Raw genomic sequence first — 12,651 nt, forward strand, 5'->3', positions numbered from 1 at the left:
TTCCTTAAATACTACTTTTGGCGCCAACTTTCCGTGAACAGTATAACCATTACTGTTGGACTCCTAAATTATTCCAGGCTACTTTTTCCGTTTGCATTTGTATTACAAGGTCTCAAAAGATTTTCTTGTGTCTGCTAGCATTAACCTTCAGATCTGCTGAAATGGTGTATGGACCATTTACTGAGAGTGATGGCAGGCACTCACTCAGTCTTAGCTAATGTGTAGTCAGTGCTACTGTTTTGTCATAATAACTACACTTCTACTAACAATGCCAATATTTCAAGAATGTCAAATTTTATGTTGCTGGAGTGAAAAAACGAATGAATTTTACTGTATGTCTTTTACAGGCTCCAGTAACCTTTCAAGATGTTGCTGTCACTTTTTCAGATGAAGAGTGGAAGATGTTAAGAAAACAAGACAAGGAGCTTTACAGGGAAGTGATGGTGCAGAACTATGAAACCCTGGTTTCCATAGGTAAGTGCAATTCCATCTTAAGAATGAAGTTCTTGTTTCTGAGAACTATGAGTGCAATATGCCAGGATGTCTTATCTATTTGTTTGTTAGTCAGATAGCTAAACCAGTCTGTTGGTCTGCTTTAGCCACGGCAAGGGTCACAAAGGACAAAAGTGTTTGAATACAAATGATCAGTCTCTAGAATCCAGTTCAAACAGCGGGTTTATGAGAAGTGGAAGAAAACAAGTATCTGTCAAATATCCGCAGGGACATATGAGAAACATGCTGACTCCACACCAATTGTAACTAGAGGTCAGGACGGAGCCCATGAGGTTGAAAGCAGACACATTATTCACAGCATGCACATTGTACTTACAAAAAAAAAATCTCAGCTCCTGTCTCATTTTCAGATAGTCCTGATATAAACAGTATCTTTCCCTACTAGACATGTATTGTCACAAGTGATCTTCCTTCTTCCTGTTTGAGCATTCCTCACATGCTTTAAACTTCCTGTTGGTTTCAGCATCACCAGATGTCTTCTTTCCTCCTCCTCCTTTTGTACCATGTTAAGGTCCATCCATTTGTCTTCATGGGGTGATACCCCTTCATTTATTTATTTATTTATGGGTTTATTTGTTTATCTGTGTCTTGATAAAATACTGTTTATGTGCAGTATAAGACCTGTTAGACAAGTTTGCCCCCTTTCACAGGTAACAAATGAAAAACAAATACTTGCTACTATTGACCACCGAACTTTATTAAAATAATAGAATAATTAAGCACTTTAGTCTTTTAGTAACTAGACTTTATTAGGACTATGTCCTTCCAAAAACTGTCATTGAATACTTACCACATTACTAGAAGTCACATGACATAATCACATTGCACAATACTACTTTAAACTTAAAAATATAATTAAATTAAAATAACTTCCAGAAAGATATTATAGTAAATACAGTAATAAAAGAACCTTAAAAACCCAAACAGAAATGCATTCATAATATTGCAGCCTTCAGTTGTAAAACACTTTGTATGGAGATGTTGTTGTTGTCTTTCGGCTTTTCCTGGTTAGGGGTTGCCACAGTGGAACTCCGGTCCACTAATGATTGGCAGTAGATTTTGATGAATGCCGAGGTGCCAGCTCGACATTCAACCTTCAATGAAGGTACACCCATTTACGCATGTCTTTCGAACGCCCACCCAACCATGGGGAGGACATGCAGACTCCACACAGAAGGCACTCCCCGTGCTCCAGCCGAGAATCGAATGGGAGAACCTCTTGCTGTGAGGCAACAATGCTACCGCTGCACCACCGCAGATAATGTAGTTTAATCCTGATTTACTTGTAGCATCTAACAAATACAGCTTCCTATATTCAGTCCTTAATTCCCAGTTACTGTAGCTCAATAAGGTACTTTTTCAAAATGAAAAAAAAAATAAATAAATCTATTATAATTATTACATAAGAGTGCATGTCTGATAAGGGTGTTATTAGTATCTTTTTAATACTATAATTATGTCCATATGTTCTACTTCTAAGTGCCTGTTCTGTTTTTCTAATGTAGAATGATTCACAAGATAGGTAAATGGCAATATACACCATCTCCTAGTGTTGCACTTGAATCTTCCCTTACAGACCAATGACCTGGGATAATCTAAGACTGTAATAGAACTGACTTCATTAATAAACCTAAATTTAGGCACAGGCTCCACATTTAGACATTCTACCCAACAAACCAATATTATGCTTTCTAAACTCACTTTCTAAGTAACTTTTCAAATTATTACCCCTTTTGTAAATGAAATGTGGACCTTCCCCTAATATTTCCTTCCAAGTGACATCCCTTATGGTAGCTTCCCGGTTTGTATTAATTTTCTAATATCTCAAACCTTATTACAAATGGGGATAACCACAGTATTCAAAAAAAAAATCAAAACAAACTTCAGTTACAAATGGGGATAACCACAGTGTTCAAAAAATAAAAACAAACTTCATTTTTTTTAATAGCTAGATACGACCAGGTATTCTTGTTCCTTTTCAAAACTGGGCATGAGGCTATCGTTTTTCTAGAACTTAGTTTTTTAGCTATCTCATTAATCAGCCCTTGTGGATAGACTCACTCAGCAAACTTCTATATCAGAACATCCAATTCTTTGATAAAATTGACATCCTGTGAAACTAATTTAGCAGCACTAGCCAAGTGGCCCTTAAATAATCCACCTTCTGCCACAATAGATGGTGACTTGTAAGGTGTAAATAAATATTAGAGTAGATTTGTTTTCTATGTAGTGTGGATTAAAATATATTTTTCTTCTTCTCCTCATACTCCTTTAATAATTTAATAACCAAATAATTAGTACTGTCTATATATTATAAGGAAACTTTATAAAATGATTTTTCTAAATCTTCAAATAATCCTCCAGTTCTTGTAATATACCTTTCCAAAAATACAAATATTTAAAAAACTTGACATAGAAAGAAACTGCATTTCCAAGCTGCCTCCCTTTCCCAAAACCAGTGGACCATCTTGGCAAGTATCAAGGCTGATGTGGCTTCCATTGCTACCTAGGTGAAAATATTCACCTTAAAAAATATATATTTTTTAAGTATAAACTCCATAAATTGACTAACAAATCTTAGAATCCACAAAGGTAGTACAAATAATTAATAAGAAAGCTTGAATGGAAGGAAATGGTGAACTTCTGCATGAGTAGAGTTTAAGTCAAATTGGATAACTTCACTAGTAAGTCCTGTTAATATTAAATGTAGTACACTAATTTCCTGACAAGATTGAAATGTGAAAAGTGTAATGCCACATCCTCACATTAAGATGGACACTGGGTTTTTCTTGGACCAGATAAATCCTAGACATAAACATGGCCCTAGTCATTGACATTATAGTGAGCACACCATGCTGTAAAAAGGGGCATTGCTGTATGCTCAGTATTGTATTTTGAACTTGATAATTAAAGTGAGATTTGAGCTTTTTCAACCTGAAAAACAGCTTTTGCCAGATAAATTGTGACTACCTGTGCAGTCTCAATATAAATGACTGGAGATCAAATTATTCAGCAGTTATTTATGTTTTGAACTGTGATATTTTGGAAAAAAAAAGTTAATTCACAGCTGAATAAAATGTACAGCACACTACCTGCTGTGCTGGTTTAAGTAAAGATAAGCTCATAGCATAACTTTTAGGCTTCCATAGATAGCTGTACATGATAAAAATACCCCAAATAGCCCTCATAATTATAATAAAAATAAAATTAAACAATGCATTCTGCTAAGGGCTCTGTAGGTTGTAGTCAGTGCCCTGGAAAAGTGTGGCCATCAATGAGGGCTGGGTAAGTGAAGTGGGGGGCAGTCTTTCAGTAGGTGTCACGACTTTAGTACAGAAGGATTGGAAGTACAAATGTTGGAACCCTGAAGTGGTCACTCCCTTGAGGAAAAAGGGGAAAATCTAATTTCACTCAAGATACAGCAGCCTCTTTACTGGTTATAATAAGGAGGGGTTATATAAAATGTATAGGAGTCTGTACTGCTTACATAAATACATTGCTGTACCTTTATGTGTGAATACTGCTTTGTATTGTTGATTTCTTATTAAATGGTACAAACATTGGTAGCATTCGCAATGCAGTGGATACACATTTACAGACACAAATAAAAATAGGAGTTGGAACTGTAAAAATAGAAAGTGGTGCTATAAAGTTAGGAGGTGGAGCTATAAAAATAAGAGGTGGAGCTAAAAAATATTAGGTGCAATCATACCTCAGCACTGGGAATAAATTCTTTAGTCTAAGGACAGAAGGAGAATGTGAAACCTGATGGAGGAGTAACTGCGGTAAAAGTATGAAAATGCAAGAACAAGAAGTATGGGATGCACTACCTCAGGTCTCCCTTGAAAAGAGGCTTCTAGCCTTGTGGGACTAACCCAGCCAACAAAAGGATAAGTAAATAAAAATAAATCAAAAGTGTAATTCTTAAGTATTGAGAAAAGGCAATATCTGAAATATATTATCAGTAGAGGGATCAGAATGGTAAACATTGTTTTAAACAGTCTGCTTTGTACAAGCTTATTTTACAAACATCCTGAGTAAAATAAGAGTGCTCTAACAATACACGGTTGATGGATAGCAACCCCATAATGAGCATACTGTGATGTTGCAGTCTCTGCTGCTGTCCTTTAAAATGTAAGGCTTGTATCTAGTTTATTTTTTGTAAAAAAATTCAAACAAGCTGAAATGGTTAAGTATCTGTTACATATTGGAACTATATGGGACAGTAATTACATGCTACGAAGTATGTGAGAAAAGTGGATATATATAATCCAGGAATATGGAAAGTTTTTTTTAACCTTTTATATTGTCCTAATAACTTTTAATCAAAGTATAAGAAGCTCTAAAAAGGGAGCTACATAAATTAACCATACAACCATACTCTATGCCAATTTGTAGCATCTTTAGGATGTATGGAAATTTCCTTAAAAAAAACCCTCACATTCCAAAATGATTTATACTCGGGGCACAGAGCATGTCCCATTTTAAGAAATCAGGTGATACCAGCAGAGCATCTTAGCCCTGATGTAGTTCCTTTTGGAATCCAGGAGAGTGTATGTTAAAGCCACATTATGAGATAACTGCTAAAACGTCTAGTCTGAAAGAGCAGTGGTAAAAAGAAAATTTGTTAAGTAATGATGAGGTATGCATCCCATATTTATTTCTTGCATTTCAATGCTAAAAAACAAATATAACAATGACTTTCTAAAGAATGTCAGAAATTTGTGCCTATTTATGATTAGGGCAAATTACAAATAACAGGTGTGTGTGTGCAAGTAACATATCTTCAGCTTTAACTGAGAATGTATTCCTGGAGTTCTGTATTTTTAACGTGAAAGCTTGTACATTTTATCATGTATGAAACATTTATCCTGAATACTTACTGTCTTTTAGTAGCTGGAAGATGCTTAAAAAGATTTATATGTAAAATAGTTAAAATTATTACACCTCTCTTACCCACAGTGAACAGAGAAGCATGATATGGTTAGGTGACAGCTATGCTGAGATTTACTCATGCATGGAGTGGGTTTGGTCAGGAAGGCTTTACCAGTCATCAGAAATGTTATTCCCATAGACCTTAAGTGTAAAAATACATGTGTAAACACCACAGGTCAGCCACGGCTCCATCTACTTGAGTTCGCTGTATCTCAAGTTGATGTAAAAGATTCCACAACACTAATCCAAAAGAGATAGTAGAAGTTTCCCAATGCCCTGGCCAGATTTTCCTTATATATATATATACATACACCACCTCGGGTCTCCCCTAAAAAGATGATACTAGCCTCATGGGACTAACCTTTTTAATAAAAGGATAAATAAATAAATAAAAAATAAATCAAAAATGTAATTCCTCCTTTTCTTTTCTTTTATCTTATTTCCCTTATAAAAATGTTGTCTCTTTGTATAGCTTAGGTTATTTCCTTGTAGCCTAATAGTATCGCTTCTCAACTTTTTGGCTAACACCTTAGTTCTTTGTATGTTTGGCTACATGTGGTGTGTAGCAGTCTAAAGATATCAGAAAAACCCTCTGGTTTTAAAAAGTGTGTTTCCTGTGGGCATAACATTCCAAATTCTGATGCCCACAGGTAATTTGTGTATTGTTTGGGGTCTGGCACACCTTGATGTTAACTGTGACACTTGCTCAGGTTTTAATGTTCGATTAAGCGAAAGAATAAATTAAATCTGCATGGTCTCTTTCCCTGTACTTCTTCTTCGGTGGCTGGGGCTCAAACCCCTTCAAAAAAGTCAGACAAATCAAAAGTTGACAGTCAAACTAAGGACAAGAAGTTCCAGAAAAGGTCTCCAGCTCATTCCTTGACTTCCGCTTTGGCTCCCTCATCAGAGCCCTCTGCCAAGAGTCAAAAAAGTCAGATCCGTCATGTTCGGATCCAATGACTCAAAAATCAAGGTCCCCAAAGATCTGTACCCCACCACTTCCATAGGATCCAGTCTTGTCCAGGCTCCCCTTCATTTTTAGAGTAATCACCTAAAAAGTCATTATAGGATTCCCTCCACAACTTCTGTTTGATCCTCCAGAAGGTTTTCAGACGTGGACATGGACGGGATGATGAGGTTCCTCAAAGCACAGGTAAGATACAAATGAGGATTCTACTTACTCCTACCTCTTCCACACCTAGGAGCCAACATCCATTATCTTCCCTTCTGGTATCTCCTTATCCAATCTGTCCTTCTTTTTTGGAGCCATTGGATCCAAGATCCCTGGGACTGTCTGTGTCAGACCTGAAGAATATTTGCTCTTCTACTCTGATGGTCCCCTGAACCAACTGGTACTGAATGTTTGGAGCTGGAGGACTATCACAGCGAAAGCACTGGCACTGGATCCATGGGCTTGGAGTTGACTGTGAAGCTTTCAGAGCTGTCTCTTTCCCTTGGAGCCTCAGCACTGGATAACTGAGGTCTAACTCCTTCCTTCGCTGGAGCACTTTTGGAGTTGCAGGAGCCGATGATCCTAGAGGTTCCAGCCTCAGAGCTGTTGACTTCTGTTCTGAGGTTGTGGACAGGGTTTTCTCTAGGACTAGAGAACAGACATCCTTGCCTCCATCGGATCAGACAACACTTTCATGTTCTGTTCTGTGTTCTGAGCCTCAACCATCTCTTCCACTAAGACAGCCAACCTGAGTGAGTGTCCAGCCAGTCCATCGGGTTTGTTATCTCTTCTGATATTTCCCCAGAGAATCTCACTGAGGAAGTCCTTCAGAAGAGAACAGGCAAAAGGAGGCAGTTAGATTCCTCCCAGGCATCACTCACAGAGAACACTGATTTTGATGAGAGGAAGGGGTCCCCCAGATCACCACTTGATGACATCTCCTTTGGAGAAATTCTGGAGCTCTTAAAATAAAAATGTGGTTGGTCTTCAGATACCACATCCCATGAGGAATCTGTGTTCCTGGAGGCTTTCGGGTCTGGCTCATCTACTTCTTTGGTGACCACCACCCTGACCAGTGAGCTCATTGACTTAGTCTCTCAGTGGGCATGGAATGAGCCGGACATTGCTGAGCCAATACCTAAGAGGCTGGGTAAAATACTCCTCCTCAAAAGACTGTACACACTGGAGCAAGAGAGTACCAGTTGATGCCATGGTTGGATGGTTGAGGCTGCTGCTACAAAAAAGGAACTAGCAGAACAGAGCTCCTCTGTCAATCCCCCTAATAGAGAGTCTAAGTCTATGGACAAATTTGGGAAGTGTTTTTCTGCTTCAGCAACCTTTGCTGTTAGGTCGCTGAATTACTTGTTGCACTTTACGAGACTACAAAGAGATTTGATCAAGGAGCTTACCAAATATCTTTTGAGGTCCCTATCCTCTGAGGATGGAAACAGAACTTTCTCGCAGCTGGCCACCCTCTGATCTATTACAAATGTGTCCATGAGGTTGATCTCCCATGCTGCAGAAGGTACCTCACAGGTGGCAAGTTCAGGCATAGCCATCAGAAGACATGCCTGGATGCATTTGTGTGATTTTGTACAACTATTTAAGTCTTTGTTCATCAATAAACCCATTGAAGGATCTTCTCTGTTTGGTCCCAGGGTTAAAGACACGCACACTCAAGGTGAGAACAAGAGGGAAATACCCTGCTTTTCTACCCCAGAAAGGCCCTTCTCTAGGAACCAGTGAAGTGGTAGAAAAATGTGATTCAAGAAGTCCCAGGGTCCTTACAAGGATTCACTCGGAGATACTTCCTTCATGGGCAGAGGAGGAAATTTCAAACAGAAAATGCTGTCCTTGCAGCAGAGGTGATCCACAGAACCAGGGCTGTACAAATTCTTTTTCGGATAGGCCCTATCAGCACTTCTGAAGGGAGGCCTGACTGTCCCTTTCTGGAGGAAGTTAGGGTAATTTATCCCTGCACCAGAGAGACTGTCTATCAGAAAAGATTTGTGGGTGCAGATGATTATATCCAGAGGTTATACCATACCATTTTCCCTAACACCTCCCACAGTTAAGAAAATCCCCAACATTCCACCCAGTCAGAGGAAAGCATGAACTCTCGAAATAAGAAAATTGCCAGAAAAAAATAGTCATTCAAGAGGTCCTCCCAGACCAGAGAAGGTCCAGAGCTTCCTCAAGATGCTTCTTAGTGCCAGTAAAGACGGGACCTGAAACCAATTGTGGATCTCAGAAAATTGAATCAGTTTGTTCAGCATACAAAGTTTTGGATGGTCACAGTTCAGTCTCACTTGACAGGCATGACTCATCCGGACATAATAGACTTCAAACTGACCACATGGTTTCTCCATTTCCATTGATTGATAGGCAGCCCGGGCTCTCTTTCCTGGTCCATCATATTTTGTTGTCTTCCCATAAGGCTTCTACTAGAAAGACATATAAGAGTAAATGGAAAAGATTTGTCCTCTGGGCCCTTAACACAGATCCTGACCCTTTTTCAGTGCCTGTAGCAATATGCAATCATCCTTGAATTTTTAGCTTCAATCTTTAATGAAGGAGCTAGTTTTTCAACTATTAGAGTTCAGTTGGCTGCCATTTCTAATTTCCACATGGGCAAAAATAACTCTACATTAGCCTCTTCTAAATTGTGCAAGGCCTTTCTCAAGGGAGCTTTTTTGCTTAGACCTCTTTTAAAAGATCCTACATACCCTTGGGATTTAAATATAATATAACAACAAAAAACTATTAGAAATGGAGTCTAAGTTCATTTTGAACTTTAAAACTCTTTCTCCCAATGGCATGAATTTAGACATGTAAATTTTGTTAATTTTGCTAAGGAATTAATGATGAACATGTAACATAGGTTTTGGGCAACAAAGCAAACACAGGATACATATTTTGATCAACATTAGTTAGTTGTACAAGGCACATATACACATATAAAAAAATTTTTTTGAGCATATTTGCACTATGTTATCACGAGGAAGGACGTCGCCTTCAGGCACCCAATATATTAGGCATTTTTTGAAAGGGATTTGGAAGGAAAAACGATTTTTTCCGTGTGGGGGGATATAGTTCAATTATAGTTCAAATATGCGATTCAAGTCATTCATGACAAATGCAGCTAGGGACATAATGAAAAGAAAAAAGAATATTCTACTAGGTTCAGTTACTTTTTTCTTTTTGTAAGTGATAGGAATCGCATTATGCATAAATGGAATGAAGTCATATAAAATAACATAGTAAGAGAAAGTATATGCCTTTTGTACATTTTAAACATTTTTAATATGCACATATTTTCATGCCATTCATAGTTCCATCGTCTTGCTATTTTGGTTCAAGTTTCACATTTTGTAAAAAGAGAGGAATTTGGTTGGTTGAGTGATGGTTTGTTTAAATGTTTAAGTGTTTAATTATTTAAGTGTATGATGAAGTGTTTCGATTGGCTCGAAAACATTAAGCTAATGATTTATAAGGTGTGGTGAAACACAAATTAAATGTATTCCTTGAGAAGGCGAAGGCCGAGGTACCAGAGTGCAATAAAGAAGAAGTTTTTCACCAGCTACCTGCATGTCTGTGGCGTTCACAGTTTTTTCTATTTAAATATAATGCTTCAGGCCTTAACTCAGTCTCCCTTTGAACCTTTGGCCAAAGCTGACCTAAAACTTTTATCTTGAAAAAACATTTTTTCTAGTGGCTATTGAGTCAGCTAAAAGAGTATCTGAAAGCCAGGCTCTGTCTTCAAACCCTTCTTCTCTATTTTTTCACAAAGACAAGTTGTCATTGCGAACTAACCCATCCTTTTACCTAAGGTATCTTCGGAGTCAAATATTAACCAGGTCATTAATCATCCAGTTTTCTTCCCAATTTTTTCAAACAAAGGAGACTACATGTTGTGTCTGTTGGATGTGCACAGACAACTTTGTTTCTACCTTCATAGAACCAAAGATTTTAGGGAATCTGATCAGCTATTTGTATCCCTTTCTCCTACAAGGTTACGCAATCCAGTATCTAAAGTTACTTTTGCCACATAATTAGCTGATTGTATTGCCTTTGTCTATGGTAAATTGCATTTATCTTTACCAAAACCTTCTAGGGCCCATTCAACAAGATTTATGGAGGTTTCTTCAGCTTTTTGCTCCAGAGCATCCTTAGCTGATGTTTGTGCAGCTGCAACTTGAGGTAATCCACACACTTTTATTGCTCATATAAATTAGATTTGTTCCCTAAGAACAGAGCGCCATTCGGCTCAGCTGTCCTCCTGCATATCTTTCCATAGGGCCTCCCAGGGTTGTAGTAGCTGGGGACTCTGTCCCATCAGTTGAAGAATGAATGAAAATAACAACATCAGATAAAAAGGTTGTATACTCACTATAGTGTTCCATCTGTGTTTTCCATTTTCTTTCTTTCTTTCTCAACTCCTTGCCTACCCACCCCCTCCATTTTTGTTTCTGGAAAGATCTAAGAGTTGTATAGGAACCTCTATTCCTTGTTGAGCTCCAGTTTACCCTTATATGTTATTTATTTGGTATTTTCTGTTATAGTTTGTAATTTTTTTGTCTAGGGGCAGCAAACTCTACTGAGGTACATTAGGTTGGCAGAGCATTATGGGTAAAGGTAGGAGCTTAAGAGTTCTAGGGTCCTGTGAGCTGGTAGATGCGGCCAAGTCAGATCTGAACCCATCAGTTGAGGAAGAATGAAGATGGACAACACAGATGGAACATAACTTTTTTTTAGGTGCCATCATCATTATCAACCCTCCTTTCCTCATTATCTATTTGGGGTCAGGGTATAGTGTCAACTTTTGCTATCTCTCTCAATTCACTGCCACTGTCTTCTTCTACAGTCGTGCTTGACTGTCACAGGTCTTCTATCACGCAGTCCATCCATCCATCTCTTTGCTGGATTCACTCATTTCCTCTTGCCTTTTTCCCATCTGTCCCAAATCTTCTTCACCAAATTGTCTTCTACTTTTCTGTACATATGCCCAGACCACTGTAATCTATTTTCTCTAACCTTCTTTGCAGTTTGAGGTACTTTGTCTTCTACTCTGGTGTCCTTATTTCTTTTCCCCTGGAGTGTGCATCCCACCACTCATCTCATGCACTTTGTCTTCAACGCCTCTATTTTCCTGAACTGTTCTACCTTAACTGTCCTGGTTACTGAGTCATATAGTAATAGTGGTCATACCACTGTTTTGTACACCATACTTTTCAGCTCCTTTGGCATTCTTCTGCACACACTTCCCCTTATGCTCTTCTAGCTTTGATCTCCTTATTCAGACTTCTCCTCAGCCACTCCTCTCTGATACTTGAACCTGTTCCACTGTTTTCCCTTTAGTTTCTTCTGATTCCTCCCATTTGCTGCCATCACAACCATCTTGTCTGTACTCAGTTTCATTCCATGTGCCTTCAGTTTTCCATTCCCCAATCATTTGCTGAAGTTTTTGCTCAGTCTGCTTGTAATGTGACATTGTCTACATACAGCAATTTTGTTGATATGTCCTCTCCAACCTGTTTGATGATTTAGCCCATCCCCAGTATGAACAGCAGTGGGCTCAGAAATGTGAACCTTGATGCATACCCATTCTCACTGAGAACCCCTCTGTGAGACCAGAAATAAATCAAAGTGATGATAAATTTTGCTCTGGAATGTTCTTCATAGTCAAAGTGCAACATAGGGAAGAAAAAGTGAGGGCTTGGTATCATCTCAGATCAAGGTGGAGGGAGAGCAATGCACAAAAGAAAAGAAAAAAGACATGGTAGTACATTTGGCAGACAGGATAACCTTGAATATGTCTCCAAATTTATTTCTGATTAGCTAAAATACACAGGCAGTAAGCAAAGGTAAGAAGTTTCTATTAATCGGGTCCATAAAGAAAGGGAAGGAAATTGAAAAAAGTTAAGTAAAGCAGAAATAGTAACTGGGTTGCCTTATCTAGAAGAGGAATTGGGATATGAAACCCCAGTGTTTGTGTTGGTAGAAGAGGAGGCAATGCCCTATATATCACAAAAAGCTGACCTTTAAGCAACTCCATATTTGGTTGGCCTTCAGGTAAGCTAGCTAAACTTTGAAAGGGTAAAGCGTAGAGAAGCCAGCACTTTGCACAGATTAAGGGAAATATAAGTAGCATTTGCAGTGTAACAGAAAGTTGAACAAAATGTTGCTATGCTTAGAGTTGCAAGATAACTTGTTATACACAGTAAGTATGCAGTAAGGGGCCACAGCAAGGT

General features: G+C 38.3%; 1 protein-coding gene across 2 annotated transcripts in view; it reads left to right on the forward strand.

Annotated features, from left to right (window-relative positions):
• LOC122812764 (zinc finger protein 501-like) overlaps window positions 1-12,651 on the forward strand; it is a 114,819-nt gene that overhangs the window by 60,762 nt on the left and 41,406 nt on the right. Inside the window, exon 3 of one of the 2 annotated variants that reach the window (XM_044084840.1) lies at window positions 348-474. In XM_044084840.1, coding sequence (XP_043940775.1) covers window positions 348-474 — 127 coding nt within the window. The remainder of the gene's footprint in view (window positions 1-347; window positions 475-12,651) is intronic. The other variant, XM_044084841.1, reaches the window with a different exon arrangement.

The sequence above is a fragment of the Protopterus annectens genome, chromosome 10.part0 (assembly GCF_019279795.1).
Source record: "Protopterus annectens isolate FY-2018-M chromosome 10.part0, PAN1.0, whole genome shotgun sequence".
NCBI lineage: Eukaryota > Metazoa > Chordata > Ceratodontiformes > Protopteridae > Protopterus > Protopterus annectens.